The sequence below is a fragment of the Myripristis murdjan genome, chromosome 16 (genome assembly GCF_902150065.1).
Source record: "Myripristis murdjan chromosome 16, fMyrMur1.1, whole genome shotgun sequence".
NCBI lineage: Eukaryota > Metazoa > Chordata > Actinopteri > Holocentriformes > Holocentridae > Myripristis > Myripristis murdjan.
Genome location: NC_043995.1, coordinates 406,691 through 428,962, shown reverse-complemented (window position 1 = coordinate 428,962; position 22,272 = coordinate 406,691). Strand labels below are relative to the sequence as shown.

General features: G+C 41.7%; 1 protein-coding gene across 2 annotated transcripts in view; it reads right to left on the bottom strand.

The window, feature by feature from the left end:
* Nucleotides 1-22,272, bottom strand: part of cdk14 (cyclin dependent kinase 14) — a 433,611-nt gene that overhangs the window by 253,873 nt on the left and 157,466 nt on the right. For both annotated transcript variants that reach the window (XM_030071499.1, XM_030071500.1), the window contains one exon: nt 312-406. In XM_030071499.1, the coding sequence (XP_029927359.1) occupies nt 312-406 (95 nt within the window). The remainder of the gene's footprint in view (nt 1-311; nt 407-22,272) is intronic.

Below are 22,272 nucleotides of genomic sequence, written 5' to 3'. Positions count from 1 at the left end.
CATTCTTATGCTGTCCTATAAACATGAGCATGCCAATCAAAGTATCCAAAGCTCATGCTTCTGTGGGCAGAGTATTAAAAACTGTAACTAGAAAACCAAGCAGACACCAAGGTCAAATCAGCCAAAGAGCACACACGAACACTGAACTCTTTTCAATTTATTAAACCATAGTATGTTTTCCTTTTGAAAAACACTAAGAATAGATTCTCAAGCTAACTTCGCATTTATATGGTCACCCATAAAAAAGCCCAAGGGGACAATCTCTTAGTGGCTGTGTTTGCAACTGGACAAGTCTAGGCTGTATCACTCACCACATACTCAAAGACCAGAGTCAGGGTTTCCTTGGTGTGGATGATGTCATGGAGCAGCACAATATTGGCATGTTTCAGACCTTTCAGAAGAGATGCTGCAGATAGCAACAGACACAGAGAGACACAGAGAGAAGAAGAGATAATGAAAATCACCCAAGCACTTATTATTGGGATAAGACACCATGATATATGCTATCATTAAAGTCCTACTATACTGCACTCCTCCATGTTTAATAATTTTATTTTCTATACAATCAATTAATCAATCAAGAGGGAACCACACTTTAATTTCATTATACAACCTGTTGTATAATGACAAATAAACTTCCTTGTATCTTTGTATAAGAAGAAGAAGCTGGACGATTAAGAACCGGCATAGATAACATCAGCAGCCAAGTATGTCATGACATATCACAGACAAGGTAGAGTATTACAGTATTTTACACAAAATGATTCTGCATAGTTTTATTTATTGTTACATCGGACATGAACACTACCATAACAAAATTAATAACAAGAAAAATAATTGCTTGCGTTTTCAGCCCATGTATATTGTTTGCTAAACACCTGAACGTGAAGTAACGTTATGTGTTATGGGTGTAATGGAATAAAATGTTTTTGGTAACATGATACAGGCCACATTGCACATAATTGGACAGTGTAATTTATTACATGCTAGCTGGGATAGGAGTACAAGGTTGAAAACATTTAAGGCTTACTTGGCATGAGATTAACAAAGACTGGCAAAACTTTTTTGCCATAAGATGAATTTATTTATTTGCATGCTATAGGTTAGATGACCCTTGGGCACTGAAAAAACGGATACAGACATTGAGAGGCTCTGCTGTCTGACAGTATATATTGTTCATTTTTATTCTCATGTGGCAGGTCTTGAATTATTTATACCATATTTTAAAAAAAAAAAAAAAAATTGAGGCTCTATATTTATTGAATGTTTTTGACCCTAAGTGGTCATTCTTGATCAAAAAATAGCCTCACAAAAATTATTCATGCACAGTATGAACTTTACATGAGACGTAACTCCCCAAAAATATCCTTCTATAAAACAAAGCAAAGATATGTGAACTGAACTGAGTAGAAAATGACATTAACAGTCCACTGTACCATTTCTTTTGTCTTGCATATTGTATGTACAGTCCTACCCTGAATTCTCTTAAATGACAAACAGTTTCATTACATGGAGTCAAAAATAAACAAATAATTCATACATGTACATTACTGTCACGCAAATCAATGAGACGAAACTAATATTTACATGTATAATTTGGTCAAAATCTGCAAAAGTATTTAAAAAAGTCAAATATCAAAATATAGACAGGTTGACCTGTGATTACATAATATATAACAATAACAGTCTCATAAGGTTATTTTCTTTCATTACAGCCACATCAGCCTTGTATGCGGCCTTCTGCAGGTCTGGGATGGAGATGAAGTCCTTTGTCTCCTCAACTTCTTATTATTGTACCACCTACACCTTGGAGAGGAAATGCAAAAATGGACTAGTCAGTAGCTACAGCTATACAAAGCATTAAATATAGTTAACAACTGGTCAAGACGGCGGCAGGTAGAGCAGGTGCAGCCACAGCTCTCCTAATATACGGATTGCTTTTCAACTTTTTAAGACTTTTTAATATTAATCCTCTCCTAAACTTTTATGGAAAAAAAATATGCAAACAAAGCTGATCTGTTAAGCCAACAAACAAACCAAGCCATGGGAAACTTTGGATACGGTAAACATGCTCTAGCTTTGACATTCATTTATCCATCTTTGTACAATCGAATGAAGAAACATTCAAAGCCACCAACTATACTTCGACACAGTGATGCACTGGTCATCATGATTTGTCTGCTGTTATCCGGAGACATTCATCCGTGCCCTGGCCCGCTCCACACTAAATCCGAGAATGAAGGCAACATCTCAGCGGACGTAACACGCAACACAACTGTCTCACAGGTACGCACTTTATGTGGTGACAAGTTACCGTTTGATCAACAAACTAACCTTCCTCATCGTCCCCACTTGTTGCGCGCTGTTGGGAGTGTGCTGCCTGCCCGAACTGGAGGAGCTGGTGTGGCGGTCACGGTGGCCGGGCTGCCGGGGGCTTCCCGGACGGGGATTGACGGGTCGCAACATACCTTCGGGGGTCTGTCGGTGCCGGGGGCGAGCTTGGGTGCTGGCGTGGAGGACGAGAGCGGGTCCATGCGTTTCAGCTGTTTCAGAGAGCGGAGGGGACGCTGCACTGGCTGAACCACAGAATATTCCTACCATTGTTGATTTTGGTTCAAGTAATCCACGTACAGTTGTTAAAACTTCGCACAATGCAAACAGGAAACTGGTAAATCCTGCGATCTCAAAGAACAGGAAGTGGGATGTTTTTCGGACTGTCAATCACTCAAAAACCGTTTGGGATCCTAAAGCTAAGCCAACGGGCCTTTTGGGTGGGCACTGTCTTGAACATAAGAAGTATTAAATCTAAAAGTGATCAAGTCCATCATCTTTTAGTGGATTCTAATTAAGACTTCCTTTGTTTATCTGAGACTATTGGCTTCACAAAAACACTCCATCAGCAGCATTAACAGTCCCTGGTTTTAACTTTTACAGGAGAGATAGAGAGGGCTCAAAGGGAGGAGGAGTTATGATCTATGTGAAAGATAGTATCCAGTGTAATGAAATCCATTGGTCATACTGTAAGGAATTGGAGTGTATTGGTCTAAATATAATTTTGTCACCACAGATGTCCTTTATTCTTATTGTAATTTACCAGCCTCCCTCTTCCAATACTAGTTTCTATGAGAAATTATTAAAAGAATGTAATTTCAACAAAGAAGTAATTATTATGGGAGATTTTAACATCAATTGGGAGGACAAATCCTCTAGAAATAACCTCAAACAGATAACCGATAACGTTGACCTCATGCAACTGATTAGTGGGCCCACAAGAATAACCAATTCCACTAGTACTCAAATTGATTTAATATTTAGTAACAGACCTGAGAGAACAATATGGTAACTGGTCTCTCTGACCACAATTTGACACTGGTAGCCAGAAAACTAAGCAGTAAGCGGTTTAGCTCTAATGCCAGGGAATATGAATCTTTTGGAATTCCCAAAAACAAACAGGAGAACTTTAAAAGTGCTGCTCAACAGATTGATTGAGATGATCTACTGTCATGACAGACAACACTTTGCTAGTTTAAGGAACAACGTGGTAAAGAAACTAAGAAAAGCAAAGGCAGATTTTTTCTTGACCATAATAGAAAAGGCAACAGGTAACTAAAATTATCTGGAACCAGTTAAAAAAATTAACAGGACATCACAATAAAGAAAGGAAACTGCTTGAACTTAAAGTAAATGGAATGCTTACAAACAATCCTGGGGAAGTAGCGGAAGTTCTTAACCACTACTTTATTGATTCTGTAGCAACCATTGCACAATGTTTTTCACCTGATTACACACGTTTGTCCAGTCAATACAATGGAACCGTCTTTTAGCATAAGGAATGTCACTGAATCAGAGGTCGCCAGAATGATTAGATCTCTTAAGCCATCCAGAGCAAAGGATATACTTGGTATGGATGCAGTTATGCTCAAAGAGCTCAGTAAAACACTAACTAATCCTATTACCAAAATTATTAACCTCTCAATTTCTCAGGGAATGTTTCCGACTGTTTGGAAGTCAGCTGTTGTTGTCCCAGTATTTAAATGTGGAGATCCCCTTTCCACTTGCAATTACAGACCTATCAGTATCCTACCTACAGTATCAAAGGTTGCAGAGAAAGTTGTAGCTGAACAAATCACCTGCCATCTGATTACTAGCTCATTTGCTCTGCACCCAATGCAATTTGGCTTCAGAGCCAATTATTCAACTGAAACAGCCAACTGCTTTTTAATAGAAAAAATCAAATCTTTATTAGATAATGGTGGTGTTGTTGGAGCTGTGTTCCTTGACCTCAAGAAGGCATTTGATACTGTTAATCATAAAATTCTCATGTCTAAGTTATCTAGTTACAATTTCTGTTCAGATACACTTAAGTGGATAAAATCATATTTGTCAAATCGATCTCAGTCTGTCCAAGTACAGAATCATCAATCAGCTGCCCTTCATTTGTCCACAGGAGTCCCACAAGGATCCATCCTGGGCCCATTGCTATTTACATTATATATCAATGATTTTCCATCTGTATGTCCTGACACCAACATCCAAATGTATGCGGATGACACAGTAATTTATGTACATGGTGGCAGCATGACACAAGTTGCTAATAAACTCACAAAATCCATGGCTTATGTAACAGCATGGTTAAAGCAAAGCTGTTTGCAACTGAATGTGTCTAAAACAGTATGTATGTTTTTCACCAAGACAAACAGTTCTAGTGTAGAGCCGGATGTCTTTGTATCAGGGGAGAGGCTACAGGTTGTATCTGAATACAAGTACCTTGGTATTTTGATTGACTCCAAACTTTCATTCAAGGCTCAGGTGAAAAAGGTCTGTAACCGGGTCAAATTCAATCTTTCAAATTTCAGGTTCATTCGAGATTATATGTGAACAGAGGCAGCCAAGATGCACATGCATTCCATGGTCTTTTCCCATATCATTAACTGTTTAACAACCTGATCGCAGGCTAGCAACACCACTCTAAAACCAATAGAGTCTTTGTATAAACGAACAATTAAAATCCTTGACAAGAAACCGGTACACTTTCATCATTGCCCAATATTAAAAAAATATAATTTGTTGAGTTGGGAAAACTTGATCAAATATGTAGATGTTTGTCTTATGTACAAGATTATATATGGCTTGACCTCTCCTCCGCTCAAACAGTTTGTCAACATAAGAACAACTGCATACGGGTTCACAAGAGGTGCTGCAAGAGGGGATTGCATCATCCCACTCAGAAAAAGTACTTTCAGTCAGTCTGCATTCTCTGTTAAAGCTGCACTAGAATGGAACTCCATCCCAGCAACTATTAGAGAACTGGATACATATAGTTCTTTTGCAGCTTATTTAAAGAAATGGTTAATTAGTACTCAGCTCTGTCACCACTAAGACTTAGTCGCACCTTGCTGTCCTCAGTCTGTCTATGTTTGAACTTCCCTTGCTGTCTACTGTCACATGTCGCTATCTTGCTACTGCCAGTCTGCCTTCATGTACCTGCATGCATGTCTTACTGTGGTTTTGCCTTTATTGTGTCATATTTTACAAATTGTGCATGCCTTTTGTATCTGTGTTTCTGCTTTGCATGTTCTAGTTATTGTTTAACAATGCAGTTCAATGTGGTGTTATTCAATCTAGTTTTCTATTAACATTAATTTCTTCATGTATTTATTTTCTTGCAAATTTTGTATTATGAGTGTTGCATATTTTAAGGATGTCCTGAATTGATGTTTTTTTTTTATTTATATTATATACGTTCTTTCTTCTTCATTTTTTTTCTTCTTCTTTCTTGCTTTTTCTTTTTCCTCATTTTGTTAATGTTAACCGCATGTTTATAAATGACCTCAGTAACTTTGTAATTTCAATCTCATTTTCATATTTTATTCTGTTTTTAGGGTGACTCTGTAACATCTGTCAAGGAACTACAGATGAAAAATAGCTTCTTGGCTAACTCTGGTGCATTTACAATAATGTTTATTAATGTGCACTGTCCCTGTCAAATAAACAAATAAATAAATAAAAATAAATAAATAAACAACAGCAACATGAGAGTGAAACTTGAACCTGGAAAGTTGAATCCCATGTTTCTGTAACAATCTTGTCTCATGTAATGTGTGTGCTTATTATAAACAAGAGCTGGCAGCATCATAAAAAGTTTTTGTCTTGAAAACTTATGTTTTGTTTATGTTATGTTTTAGTTGTAAGTAAAGTCTGTAGGTAAAAATACATGCTCAGACATTTTTCCTGTACGGCAGTCAAAGATTGCATCAGCATCACCCACACAACTCAGAACAGTACCAGTACAGTAACATTACCATGTAACCACAGACAATAAGCTACTAACACCTGGAGGGTGGTGCAAACAGACGGCTAGTCAACTAAATTCCTTGGTCAAAAGGGACAGACTTGGCTTATGAACAAAAACTAGCGAGCTAACAACTGTAACAACACATCTAAATGTCTCAAAAATGATCAAAAACTTGCAAGTCAACAACTTTGCTAAAACAGTAAAACATAAAGCAACTGCAACAACACAAGACATAGCAAGCCAGCTAATATTACTTACAAACCCAACAGCAAGAATGCAAGCTCGGCATCTGTCTGCCAGTTTCTTTGGCTCTGCCATAATTTCTGTACTGAGAACTAGCGAGCTAGCTAAACACAGTTGGTGCTGGTGACATAGTGCCGTATGGCACTACGCCCTGTCCACCAAACTTCCATAGTGCAGAAATAGGCTTTCGGGGGGCAGAGTGGCCATGACACCATTATATTCATTACATGTCAGTGTAGCATTAAAATAATGTTGAAGCTGTTATTTTAAGGCAAAACTGATACATAATGTTGCTTTAACTATATCACTATAATGCAACATTGACCTTCAGTAAGCTACACTGAATGCAGAGAACTAGAAAAACATTAATATATAAAAGAAAAATAAGGTGGATTTACTGGTCTAAATTTGTCAAAAAGAAACTTAAGATGGAGAGTAGTTTCATATTGCCTTGGGGAGGCAATCAAATCAAATCAAAATCAAATCAAATCAAACTTATTTATATAGCACCTTTCATACATAAAACAAATGCAACACAAAGTGCTTTACATTAAAATACATACAACCCTAATCCCCCACCCCCTCATACTCACCCACACACGCACACACACACACAAGTACAACATATTTCACACATGCATACACTCCAGGCATACACCCCACCACACCCCAGCCCACCCCAACCACACCCAAAGATAAAATGAAACATGGCTGAGCACTGAGGGACCAGATGAGGAAACACCATTCATTCTTTGGGAGCCATCCACACCGGGAGACGCCCTAGCCCCCGACTACAGGGGGCACCACCACAGAGACCACCCCGACCCAGACAGATAGGAGCCCACACCACGGCCATAAGGCCCTGGAACAGGGCCCCCAACCATCCAGGCCAGGACAGGCCCCAGGACGGCACCCCCCGCAGGCAGGCCAGACACAGCTCCCGGTGTGGAGGGCCCCCATGAGGAAAACACTGGAGCTAAAAACTAAAAGATAACAGAGTAAAATACAATCAATACTAAACGGAATAGAGAAGAAATAAGTAAATAAATAAATAAATAAATCACACATTACTTTACAGGCAAAGCTCTGTCTATAGTCTCTACTGAGGGGGCTGAGTGTGAACATTGGAAAAAGCAGTTAGTTAGTACTCTAAAAGCCACCATGCTGAAAGCAGCAGTAAAAAGTACAATTCACAAATAAGTTTCCACAGATCTCAAAGATTTGATTAGACATTGGCTGTAAACACCAAAGTCTTTTCTGCAGCAATTATGGAAACAAAATTGCAGGCAAATAAACAGAATTATCTTCTGGTTACAGTGAAGCAGCATGGGGAATAGTTTCATTAGGAGTGAATGCAAGAGCAGCATAATAAGTGTTTTTTTTCCCTAAATGGGATTTTCAGAGTGTTGCCAATGTGATTAAATTAGTAAACAGTTATTTCCAAGGGCACAGAGGAGCTATGATGGACAAACAGACAGCCAACAAGTGGTGGAGCTTCATGAATACATTCATCTTGTGTGAATACCTCAAGGACACGAAAAAACACCAAAGGCTGCACTTCTCTCAGTAAGCTGTAGGTTAGCGCTATAGTCAGTCACGCTACCTCAAAGATCCTGTCACCAATATTAAGATCCATGTCCGCCACACCCTCCAAAACTCATAGAATCCTCCCGCTGAAGTCAGAATGAGCAACTGCATTTTTTAATAAGCTTACTCATACGCACACACCTGGGTCTGTTCTCTAGATGTATTGCTGTCTTCACCAAGAGAATGTAATTCTGTCCACATATGTAGGCAGGGAGCTTCCTCCCCAGTAATTGCTGAATTAGTTCAATTTCAAAATGCCTTTCTGATCTGCCCACAGGGACAGTTGTGAGTGTGTGTATGTGTAGTGGGAGTATGGGATGGCTCTCACTTCATCAGTCCTGGATCATACAGATCAAACAGACAGAATCATTTTCTCATCTAAATTAAAATGCCAGTTATGTGCGTGGAGGTGAGTGTGTCTTCTCATATCTTCAAACTCAGCATCACTTATCCAGAAGACCAAAGACTTATGAAGACCTTGGAGTGCTTCCAATACTGGGAGGAGAAACCACTAGGACATGCTATGAATGGGTGTCATGCATAAGGAACAAGGGAACAAACCAGCGCCTGTGAGATTTATGCACAGAGCAAAATTAAAGTTGAATTATTGGCCTGGCTTACAGAGTCATGCACGGCAGCATGAATGAACACAGCACCATTTGATCTTCAAATAAAACACCAATTAGCACTAGACCAAAGGTCAAAACAACAAACCACATTTACTCCTCTTATACTTCAAGGACCATACCATTGATTTTGCAGGTTTAGCGTAATATCTAGAAAATATGCTTCATGTTTCTGCTAATCTTTTTGCAAAGCAAGCACCCATATTTTAGAACTTCCATTTGCCTTTTATCCAGCCATTGTTTTCCATTCACTCCACTATGATATGAATATGAACATTCAGAGACTTAATTAAGTTTTCCATACCATTGATTTTGCAGGTTTAGCGTAATATCTAGAAAATATGCTTCATGTTTCTGCTAATCTTTTTGCAAAGCAAGCACCCATATTTTAGAACTCCCATTTCCCTTTTATCCAGCCATTGTTTTCCATTCACTCCACTATGATATGAATATGAACATTCAGAGACTTAATAAAGTTGTCCACATTAGTTTTCCTTAAAGCTGCAGCACTGTTGTGTTTTGTTGACTTGAAATTGCACTGCAAAATTTTTCGCTGTGAATTCACAATAAATTATTGGATAAGTTTTGTATGACTTTCACAGTAAGGATTACAGCAATATACTGAGAAATGTACTCACAGCAATTTACTGTAATTTCACATCTGTGATATTACAATGCATTGTTGTAAAAGCACAACTGTGTACTGTAACTTCACAGCTTCAATGACAAAGCAATTACTGTGATATTACAGTACATTACTGGGGAATTACAAACTTTTGCTGTACATCATTTCAATCAAGAGACAAATAGACGAATCAAGAATGAAAGTGGTTTATTATAACGGATGAGCAATTATTAAATGACAAGACTTTGGCGCTTAGACTCTACAGGGAGATTTAACCGAAGGGCGACAGCCCTGAGCGGCATCTAAATAAATCCCCCCATGGAGTCCAGACACTGGTGGTGGGGTGGTGACTGATGGGGCTGAAGATGAGCTGAACTGATGAATCTGGGAAGACCAGGAGGCGATGGGGAGGTGGAGGGGCACACGACAGCAGCATGAATCTAGAGGCACAGAGAGAGGCGTATTTTAAAAAAGCCGCGGTAAGCTGATAGGCTAACGAGGAAGGTGAGGCGCTAGGCTATTGGAAGATGAGACAGCCACAGTGACAGCCGGGAAATTATGAGTGCGCATGCGAGAGAAGAGTGAATGGCATAATAACAGAGGAATAGAATTATTGATGAAAGCAGGCAAAAGATGGTCTTCTTGATTGAACTTACGCTAAGCTCCATTACAACAAGGCCCTGTACTTTTACAGTGTGTACTGTGAAAGTAATGCACAAGTTGACAGTAATTTACTGTGAATTTACCATGTATACTGTGGAAATCATGCAAAAATTGGCCAGTAATTTACTGTGAAAGTAATGCAGATGAAGTTTCCATTTACTGTGAATTTACAATCATTGTGCAATTAACACACCAACACACAACTCTGAGGTAAAGTCAATGTTTGCCCAATGACATATTTATTTATTTACAAATAAAGGGTTATTCAACATAAATGCCAAGAAATTCAAGAATTCAAGAAATTCAACTTCCTAGTCCTAGTCAAACTTTTCAAAGCCATCTTAAAATGCAGAGAAACTGTGCAGAAACTTGCCATTCAACTACCCAGCTGTGTCCCAATAACAGTAAGAGGATGGGAATGAGGCCTACATGGCAAGGTAAGAGAGGAAGGGAGAGAGTGTTCTATAATCCACATGCAACAGGGTTGTACAAAAATCTTGTAGTGCAAAGTTGCCTTCAAAAAAAGTACAAAAAGAAACTCTCAAAAAAACTGAGCCTGACAACTGCTGCAGCAAAAAAAAAAAAAAAAACTATGATGCCCACTCAAAGTCAAATAGTTTCCTCAAAAGGGTGCTCATATGAGGGTTCATTGTTGTCCGCTTCCTGGTCTTTGAGCCTCTTTCAGGATTGATGCCCAAGAAGTACCTGTTAATAAGCAAAGACAGTTTCAGTTTTAAATAGACTTATGTACTGCAGGAAGCATTTATCAAGTTGAGTCATCATCCTTCATAATCTTATCATATGCACACTCAACAGTTCAGTAAAAGCATAATGTATAATATTTAGGTATTCAAATTTAAATAATATACAAACGTTAACGTTAGCTAGCTAACATTAGCTAGCCTATATCAGACCACACGGGCAAATGCTACAGCTAGCTAATGTTAGCTAGTTAGCTAATAGTGCTAATATCATTTAAAATAACATGGGTGTACTGCAAACAGACGTTATGCATGCAGCTCATCTTCTCCATTCAGCCCAGAAGAGAAGAGGGAAATGGCCTCTTCAGGTTCAGTGCCGAGTTTGGTTGTGTCATGTGACTTACCATGGAATATTTGAATACAAACTTTCACTGTAATAATACTGTTGAATGCTGTGAAATGTTGCTGTGATTTTACAGACCTTGTTGTGATATAACAGGGGTGTTTTGATTGCAGGATTTTACTGTAAAATGACAGTTAAATGCTGTCAAATCCAAGGATACTGTAGTTTTTACAGGAATTCATTGGGATATTACAGGGGAACTTATTTACAACAAGTAACTCTAAAATAATACTGTTAATTATTGTGAAATGCTGGTAATTTATTACAGTGTGGGCTGAGTGAAACAGTCCCTCTGCAGGAAAATAGCCACTGGGGAAAAGTTTGCTTTACACAGCCAATTGTCAGTTTCATGGTTTATGAATGTAGAATACTGTGAGTCACAGAAGCAGAACATTATAAGGCAGGTGTTTCAACAAAAATTTCTAATTTGAAAATAAAGGTATTTTGATTATATGTCGTGTAATCTCCAGTACACCCGCATTATTTGCAAAATGGTTTGTTGCACAATAAAATGTGCATAAATTGTAGGTTTGTTGTGCATATTCATTACTCCTAGAAAAAGCACTGTAATGACTTTGGTGACTCCATGATCTTTCCTCTAGCTCAGGGGTCAGCAACCTTTACCACTCAAAGAACCATTTGGACCCGTTTCCCACAGTAAAGAAAACAGGACATAATGAACCTACACTACGTGTAAGAAAACACTGGGAGCCACAAAACCCTTTTGACATTTAAAATGAAATAACACTGCATATTTTTTTTTTTTGCCTTTATGCTATGTATAGCTAAACAAACCATAATGTGTTGCATTTATGAAATTAATGAACAACTGAAGAGAAAACGAAATTACATTTCTACATGCAACAAAAATATTTTGAACTGAAAAAAAGACGCTGGGTTGAAGGTTACTTCAAGTAGTAAAGTAGAATACTCAATGCCTATTTGAGTCCCTCTTGTAGGCTATTTATGAAAAAAAAAAAAAAAAAAGACGCTGAACAAAATGCCGTCCTCTCTCTGTGTGCCGTCATCCTTGTACTGGCGCGTGCAGTCAGCTGTCAACCTGAATAATAAAAGGACTATTTCACTGAACAATGAAAAAATATGAATATATGCAAAATAATAGGCAATTAAAATATTTATCATACTTGGTTAATGTGATTTCTGCTCCTGAAACTCAGGGCACAGCGTTTGCACATCTGGGGTCCGTTTCACGAAGCAGGTTCAACAAATTCCGAGTCTTACCCTGAACTCTGAGTTGATGTACTCTGAGATAGGAAACTCAGAGTTTTCAGTTCCAGAACAGCTGATTTGAGTTAGTTTGATCAACTCTTAGGGTGTTTTCACACATACAGTGTTTAGGTCGACCTAACTGTCTAGGCCGGCCTAATTGGTGCGGTGCGGGTAGTGTGAACACAACTAGCTGCACCCGAGGTCGACCTAAACAGCCGTACCCAAAGCGGCTGGAAGGGGTGGTCTTGGAGCGGCATACCAAGCCCTTTAGTGCGGTGCGGCGCCCCAAACTAGTGGTGTGAACACGCAGAGAACCCGGGGTCGGCCCAAGCCCGGTGTACTCCACAAGTTGGGGCTACGTAGGCCCCCGTAATAGCTGGGCTGGGGTAGAGGACAACATTGTTATTTTACAACCATTCGCATTCGCCGTCTCCAGTGCAAGAAAACATTGTTCTCCACACGCAGCCGTGCCTCGTTTTTAAAGTCATTTCAAAGAACGTTATAACTTCCCGACACAGAACGAGACAAACTATAGGCTATAGACTGCCAAAAGCTTTCATGTTATTACTCCAACCTGCCCCCGCAGCACCAGTCGGCCGCGGCACCGGGGCACCCTTAGTCGGCACCAGGCAGGCTGGCATGTGCGGGTCAATACGGTAGTTTAGAAAACTGTCGATTTTTTTTTTCCTCTCGTGCGCCTCCAAGTAGATTGCGCCCTGGGCGGTTGCCCACACTGCCCATAGCAAAAACTGTCCCTGACGTTAGGCATATCAGACGGCATTGCTGTTGAGTCTCCATCGTTCACGTGTGTTCTGTTTACATCTTGAGGCTTCATTTCAACCCTCTTTTCCGGATGGAAAGGTGCTACACATGTCATTTTCGTCTGGTTGCCATGGATACATGACCCTCCATTCTGTAGAGCGGTGGACTTGGTACGGCGATAAAAAGCGTGAAACCAAGCCGCTCCAGTTGAAAATTGATACATTGTATATTGGGTCGACCCAAATATGTGTGAAAACACCCTTAGTTTCACCTGGAGTTAAGCACGTGCACCACAGCTATAAAACAACAGCGTCAATGGAGCCCGGATTTGACGAGTCACCATGGCAACGGGGAAGCGTCTGGCTGCGTTTTTTCACCCCAGTTGAATTGGAAATCTTAATGCTTTCGTACAGCGAGTTTGAACTTCTTTTTTTTTTTTTTTTTTTTGAAAAGTGCATCACCGCTGCAGCGGCAAAGGAGAGGGAGACGGCATGGGAGAAAATTGCTGCTCAGGTCAATGTGTAAGTTTAAATGTAGTCCGTTGCAATCACAATAATATTAGAGGGGAAAACTGCTTGAATGGTAGCCTATTAATTTATTTCATTTAGGTGCAATCCTGTGGGGGAGAAGCGCACTTGGCAGCAGCTTAAGATGAAATATAAAAACATTTTTCAAACAGGTAAGACCTTGGCATAATCTCATGCGGTCTTATAACCATCTCCTGACGAATATTTCATTCTCTGCGCAGTAACACTGCACCGTCATCCATGGGATCGTTGTTGAAAGTACATGCCATGTTCGTGAAAAAAAGTCACCACCTAACTACTAACGGACTTCTAATAAAGGCCTACTGACTGTTTTTTTAATTATTATTTTCTAAATAACAGACGGCAGAACTAATACGCCACGCCAAAACTCGCCTGCTGACTGAATGAATGAGGAAGTTAAATACCGTGTGTGGCTGAAAGAGGGTGGACACAGAGAGAAACTCGAGGTTTCATGAGAAAAACCTGGTCCCGACCAGGTTAGTTTCATGAGGCCCGTTTCCACCAAAATGTTCCTGGTAGTATTTGGGGGGCAGGAGCTACTACAGGAACGTCCTCTCACTCGGCCCTCTCAACTGCTGTGTCTCCACTGAGAGGGCCGAGTACGAGGAAGGTTCCTGTAAAGTTACCGGGCGGTTGGGCGACCATGACCGGGGCATCAAAATGCGTGTTGTTGAAAAAGCCTGTTGTTAGCTAACGCTAACGTCTGCTAACGCTAACGTTAGCGGCCCTAAAAATTCCGGCTAAAAAGTGTGTTGTTAACGTTAGCTAGCACGTTAGCGTTAGCTTGGTAGTGTTGGCTGTGTTGCTAGGGACGCCTGCTTTCTGTTGACATCACATCGCACCGTGAGTAAACCCAGGAGTTTTTCAGGGCTGCTCAGAGTCCCTACCCCGAGGCAGGGCCGTTTTCCATGTTGTTGTTCATCCAAAGCACACTTTACAAATTATTCTACTGTTTTAACAGATGCAAAAATTCCTGTCACCTGAATGGCACAGTAGTGGCTCCTTCTGACTAATAAAAAAAGAGCATAGAAAAACAAAATACTTAAGCAACATGGTGGAGGAAAGCCTGAATGTGGAGAAAATGCACAAGAATGCAGATTGGAGGCATTTTTGCTGGAGTAAAATGGTTAGGTTTGTTTGGCTTATAGAGTTGTTTATTCAATAATGTTTGTTAAAGCTACATTAAACAATAATATAGTTGTATTTCTTTTCGTAAAATGAGCCCTTGCAACATGAGAGTCATCATTATAGGTTTCTTCCACCATACAGTTGATAGTCAGCCTGTTGTGTTTTCCTGGTTTCTAAAATTCTAAATATCTATATTGGCCCAGTCATATGGTCTTCGTCTATCCTCCTCTTCACCCCCTCACTGAAACAACACGTCCTGAAGATAAACATATCCAAATTTTAGATTATTTGTGCAAGAGCCTCTGTCACTGCAGTCAGCTCTGTAGCAACAGAGCTGATTCTGCTACGGACTTAGCATCGCAGACATCCACCAACCTGTCACAGCCAAGCAATTCCCCTCATCGAATTGCAGAGGCCAAGGGAAATACACCTTCTGATTAGCCACGAGGAAGGTCGACTGGCCCCTCAGAAGGTGCGTACGGTGGGGGACCTTGTGTTATGGGATGGCCCACTTGGAAAAACAGTCACTGGCAGCCATCCTGAACTTTTCGAACAGGCCACCTTTTCAGCTCATATGTCACAAACCCATTTTGCAAGGTCAATGAGGACAGCAGCTGTGAAGTACCAAGAACTCAACTGTGCCTTACGTGCTATTGAGCACTTCTACACTGCAACCACCGCTCGTGACTTCCTAGACTGGTGGAGGTGGGATAGCATCGGAGCTGCATGCAACCCAAAATGTGGAGGCTGTCGCTGTGGTAACTGCCAACCCGGTGGCAAGGACATGACCCTGGCAGAAGAGCGGGAGTTGGAGATATTAAAAAGCGGCCTGACATACACTGGTGCTGATGAACACAACGAAAGTCCCCATTGGCATGCAAGCTATCCGTGGCTCGAAGATCCATCCACTCTGCCAAACAATAGAAGAGTTGAGGCGACCTTCCTCAGGACAGAAAAAAAGCTTGCCAAAGAACAACAGTGGAAAGCAGCCTATGCCGCTCAAGTCCATGAGATGGTCAACCGCCGTGCAGCAAAGAAACTGTCTCGAGAGGACCTACTTACTTGGACTGGACCTGTCTGGTATATAAGCCACCTCATCACTCCCAACCCTCACTCCGTTACGACTCCGGTGAGATTCGTCTGGAACAGTAGTCAAAAGTAACAAGGTCAGAGAGTCTAAATGACCTACTACTAAAAGGCCCAGACGTCCTTAACCCCATTCGATACATGTACAACTCTGTATGGCTCGTGGAGCAAGAAGTCTATCTGCACAGATTTCTGTGACGTGACTCGGAGGATGAGGAGTTGGAGGAGTTTGCAATAACAAGGGTCAACATTGGAGACAAGCCAGCAGCATGTATAGCTCAACTCGCCATGAGGAAACCGCAAACCTACCTCAGTTTAGCCATCTGCAAGATGAGTGCAGAGTCCTGCAAGAACACAGCTATGTGGATGACATCTTGACATCCCACAATGATACAGAAAAGCTCATGACCATCACACAAAACGTGGAGGTGATTCTGAAAGCTGGAGGGTTCGCACTAAAACGTTGGGTCTTCTCAAACCAAAATAAATTGGAGATTAAAGAGGTGCTGCCAAAGGATGTTGTCCTGCCAAACCAACTAAAGGAAGAAGACAACAAAGCACAGTTGGTGAAGACAAGTTACATGCCATGGTGAAAATCAACTTCTCAAAGTGCAAAAAGAAGATGAGACTTGGCCAAGATCTGCTGCTAGAAGAGGTAAGCGATCATACACCAGACCCACTAACCAGACGTGAACTGCTCAGCCAAGTTGCTGGACTGTTTGACCCAATTGGACTGACGGCACCCGCAAAACAAAAGGGGGCCATTTTAGTCAGAAGGGCTTTCCAGGAGGCAAAGCCAAAGAACTGCTTAGTCAAAGACACTTGGGACCTCCCCCTGTCAGATGAGCTTCGCAGAGATGCAATCAATCTGTTTGAGGAATATGTCCAATTAGGAAAAATAAAGTTTATCAGAGCTCTCACTCCACCTGATGCCACGACTGAGCCTTTTGCAGTGACCTTTTCAGACGGCAGAGAGCACTCGTACGGCGCTGTCTTGTATCTCCGATGGAGCTGCAATGAAAATATCACGCTCAGACTAGTTGAGTCAAAAGCAAAACTGACACCTCTTGACCACAAGGGGGACGCTGTCAAGGCAGAATTGTGTGGTGCTGTCTTCGCCAGCTGGCTGAAGAAATACTTCAAACAACATTCACAGATCAAAGTCAAGCAGTGGTATCATTTGGTGGACAGCCAGACAGTCCTCGGTGCTATCCAATGGGAAAGTTATGGTTTCCAAACATTCTTTGCCAACAGAATTGGAGAGATCCAGAGCAGCACAAGACTACAGGACTGGTGGTGGATCTCTGGACAAGTCAACATAACTGACATCATCACTCAAGGGGCAGAGCCAAAAGAGTTTCTGAGTCTCCCTGAAAATGAGTGGCCGATTATGTCTGCAAAAGATGTGTCTGCGGCCGCCAGAGAAGGCATAAATAAAATGCAGAAAAAATCGTTTGTGGCTGGACTCACCAGAGCCCAAGCAAAGAAGATCCCACCAAGTAAAAGTCCCCTGCGAAGACCACCTGCTGGTACAGCAGTACAAAACTTGTTAGATGAAAGACAATTCAGTGGTCTAACTCACCTTGTGAAGACCATTGCCTTGGTCTGGAGAGCAGCCAAAAAGTTTGCAGCCTTCAGCCAAATCCTGAAGACTCCAAAGTGGGAGGCCATTCCGGAGGAGGGTGTTATCACTGCCATAGAACGCAAAGATGCATTACGAGACATCTTTCTTGCTGCACAACACGGGGTGACCTTCCCAGCCACCACGACTGACCGCCTGGTAGTTTACAGAGAGCCAGAAACTGGGTTGCTGACTTGTGGTGGAAGGATTCAAGTTTTCAAGGAAGATGGTGTTGCAGTCCCACTCTTACCACCGAATGCCTGGGTCTCAACACTACTGGCATGTGAAGCTCACAGCAAAGGTCATGAAGGAATAGCTGCAACCCTACTGCAAATGAAAAAGAAAGCCTGGGTCGTTCAAGGCAGGAGAGTCGCCAAAAAGGTTGTTGAAGGCTGCATAATTTGTAGAAAGCTGAAAGCAAGAAGATGCCAACAGGTGATGGGTGACTTACCGTATGAAAGATGCAGACCTGCAGCTCCATTCGATTTCACTGCTGTTGACCTCTTCGGACCTTGGTAAAAGATGATGTAAGGAAACGAGTCAAACTGAAGGTATGGGGTGTTGCCTTCAGCTGTATGGCCAGCAGAGCTATCCATACAGACCTAGTGAGCACAATATCAACAGAAAGCTTCCTGATGGCATACCAGAGGTTTACAGCAATTAGAGGTCACCCAAGGAAGATATGGTCTTCATTGAACAAACTTCATTGGTGCCAAACCTGTTCTAAATGAAATGTACCAGTTTCTAAACCAGGAAAAGGCGGCTCTAGAGGAGGAATCTGCAAACAATGGCACCATCTGGGTATGGCAGATCCAGCCGGCAGACTCTCCTCACCGAAACGGGGCGGCTGAAGCAGCTGTCTGTATTGTCAAGAAGGCACTCCAGAGCCTGAACAAAGAGACTGGACTCACTTTCAGTGAATTTCAAACTGCCCTGCAGCTCGCTGCCAACCTGGCCAACGAAAGCCCAATCAACGCCAGGGTGCAAAGTCGCGAAGACTTAGTGCAATATGTGACTCCCAACACGCTACTCTTGGGACGTGCTTCTCCATGTGGCGATATCCAATCCTTTGATTTTGCACGCTACCCCTCCAAAAGACTAAGAGAGATACAGTGCCAAGTCAATAAGTTATGGAGGTCATGGAGCCAGCTGGCGGGCCCGAACCTATTTGTAAGAAGCAAGTGGCATACCATGCACAGAAATATTGCTATTGGTGATATTGTGGGGATCTGTGATCAGAACACCATGAGGGGCCAATTCAGGCTTGGGCGGGTTGAGAGCATCAACCCTGACCCGAAAGGCATTGTCCGGGATGTGCACGTGAAGGTAGTCCAAAGCTCCTGCGTTCCAGTGACCAGACCTCTTGGGGCCTATAGGCAAAGGTTTCAAGAGAGAAACAGCATCCAATCTCCAGTTCTGCATAGAGACGTCTGTCGACTGGTGGTTCTTCTGCCAATTGAGGAACAGGTTGGAGACTTCGGAGAGGACCACAAAGGACACTGACCGGCAGTTTGCAGTTGCTGGTTTATGCGGTCTTTCCAGCAGTTCCTGTGTAAAGATCGAGTGGGAGGTGTTCTGTTAAACTGACTGTGTGCTGCCTCCCTCCCTCCTGCTAATGAGGGGAAAGACCAGGTACAACCACAGGTGAGACCAATCTCCCAATTAACACCCAGCTTGACTCAGTCTAAGCTGAGCAGTCCAGTCAGTGCGGAGAGACAACAGCAGTGTTCACCTCACAGCTTCAACACAAGGAAAGTTTTCCTCTCAACTGACTGACTGAACTGTAGTGGAACTCTACACGCAACATTGGATGGACAGCTGGTAAGCACCTAACACACACAGCTTTGCTGTTTGCTGGATGTGTTCAAGAGCGCCTGGGAGATTTGGACTGTAATATGAAGATTAAGTTTAATGTGCTTTTCCTTTGTAAATGAGTTGCAAAGTTTGTTTATTGTTTAAACCAGTTAAGAAGTAGATAGTGATTCATTTATTTTGATGGATGTATTTAATTTAAAGGTTTGCTAAAAATGTGTTTTTTAAACTCTAAGTTAACTAGTTAAAACAAATTGTTTGGTATGAAATATAAATTAGTTAAAATATAAACAATTAAGGTGAAATGGTTAAATTAATTCATGTACTGTATATTATTTAAAAATACCTTTAAAAACTGATCTGTTAGTTAAAAAAACATTTGATTGGTTAAAAAATTACAAGATACATACAACTCTGATTAATTTCTAAGAAAAGTCATTTGTTACATTTAAAATATACATATCTCTTGTAAAAGGTTAAAAAGGCTGTTTAGATAGATAGATAGATAGATAGATCTTTATTGTCACTGCACAATCATATACGGTATAATAATGCAACGAAATTAGGGCTCAGTACTTTCGGTGCAGGGCAGAATCAAAAGCATCGTGCAACCTGCTAGTTGAATAGCTGAGTCTCTGATATCAGAAATCAGATGTTGACCAGATGAGCAGTTCTTTTCAAGTCAAGAACACCACAAAATTAGGAAAGACTTGACAGACCCCCAGCCAGGGGCGCAGATAGGACTTTAGAACTGGGGGGGACCAAGCTGTAAATACTTGTGTGTGTGGTGTGTGTGTATGTTTAATACACACACACACACATACACTATATTACCAAAAGTATTCGCTCACCCATTCAAATGATCAGAATCAGGTGTCCTAATCACTTGGCCTGGCCACAGGTGTATAAAATCAAGCACTCAGGCATGCAGACTGTGAAACAAGACATTTGTGAAAGAATGGGCCGCTCTCAGGAGCTCAGTGAATTCCAGCGTGGAACTGTCATAGGATGCCACCTGTGCAACAAATCCAGTCGTGAAATTTCCTCGCTCCTAAATATTCCACAGTCAACTGTCAGCTCTATTATAACAAAATGGAAGCGTTTGGGAACAACAGCAACTCAGCCACGAAGTGGTAGGCCACGTAAAGTGACGGAGAGGGGTCAGCGGATGCTGAAGCGCATAGTGCAAAGAGGTCGCCAACTTTCTGCACAGTCAATTGCTACAGAGCTACAAACTTCATGTGACCTTCAGATTAGCCCAAGTACAGTACGCAGAGAGCTTCATGGAATGGGTTTCCATGGCCGAGCAGCTGCAGCCAAGCCACACATCACCAAGTGCAATGCAAAGCGTCGGATGCAATGGTGTAAAGCACGCCGCCACTGGCCTCTAGAGCAGTGGAGACGCGTTCTCTGGAGTGATGAATCACGCTTTTCCATCTGGCAATCTGATGAACGAGTCTGGGTTTGGAGGTTGCCAGGAGAACGGTACATTTCAGACTGCATTGTGCCGACTGTGAAATTTGGTGGAGGAGGAATTATGGTGTGGGGTTGTTTTTCAGGAGCTGGGCTTGGCCCCTTAGTTCCAGTGAAAGGAACTTTGAATGCTTCAGGATACCAAAACATTTTGGACAATTCCATGCTCCCAACCTTGTGGGAACAGTTTGGAGCGGGCCCCTTCCTCTTCCAACATGACTGTGCACCAGTGCACAAAGCAAGGTCCATAAAGACATGGATGACAGAGTCTGGTGTGGATGAACTTGACTGGCCTGCACAGAGTCCTGACCTGAACCCGATAGAACACCTTTGGAATGAATTAGAGCGGAGACTGAGAGCCAGGCCTTCTCGACCAACATCAGTGTGTGACCTCACCAATGCGCTTTTGGAAGAATGGTCAAAAATTCCTATAAACACTCTCCTCAACCTTGTGGACAGTCTTCCCAGAAGAGTTGAAGCTGTAATAGCTGCAAAAGGTGGACCGACCTCATATTGAACTCTATGGGTTAGGAATGGGATGGCACTTCAGTTCATAGTATGAGTAAAGGCAGGTGAGCGAATACTTTTGGTAATATAGTGTATATATATATATATATATATATATATGTGTGTGTGTGTGTGTGTGTGTGTGTGTGTGTGTGTGTGTGTGTGTGTATGACACAACCACAGCTCGGCAGCCGCAAAGCTACTTCCTGAAACCAGGCAACAGGCTGCCGTTTGCACCTGGGGCCCAGGTCCTGGGCTACAATACAAATTCACAAAAACAGCAAAGAAATGAACATTACAGAAACCTTAAATGCTACTGTGTGTTTCATCTAGCCAATGACAGGCAGAATAATAAGAATCATGTTATTGTCATAGTCAACAACAAAACTATATAATAAGGTACGGATATCCTCTTTGACGGGTCGGGAATCGAACCCTCGGTATTATGCACGGCAGGCAGAAACTCTAACCGCTTAGCTATCAGGGCTTGTTTACAATATAATAATTTGGGCTCATGGTCCATTCATGTTGATAAGTTACGAAAAAATGCAAAGTCCGATCGGTTTGAAAATTGACACACCGCTTCTTCTCCACAAGATGCACATTGTTCGTATAGCATAATAAAATAATGATAAAAAGAAAACATAAAGATCAAAAAAGATCCGGGGCTTTTGAGGAAAGATCCCCCCCACCCCCGCGCCTGATAACAATGTGTATGATAACAGAAGTACACACTTAAACAACCGATTCATATTGATAAAATTAATTAAGCAATAAGCCCCCAGAAGCCGTGGGTTACAGTGATTTTACAACAGCTGAGGGGCGTTCTAAGGCACGACGCACAGCGGAGTCATAGGCATGTAAGGCACGGTAAAGCAGCACACACAGCACACATCTGCCGGTGAGCTTATTAAAAGATAGATGTTTTTCTGGCACTGACACTGGAAAGCGGTAACCTATAT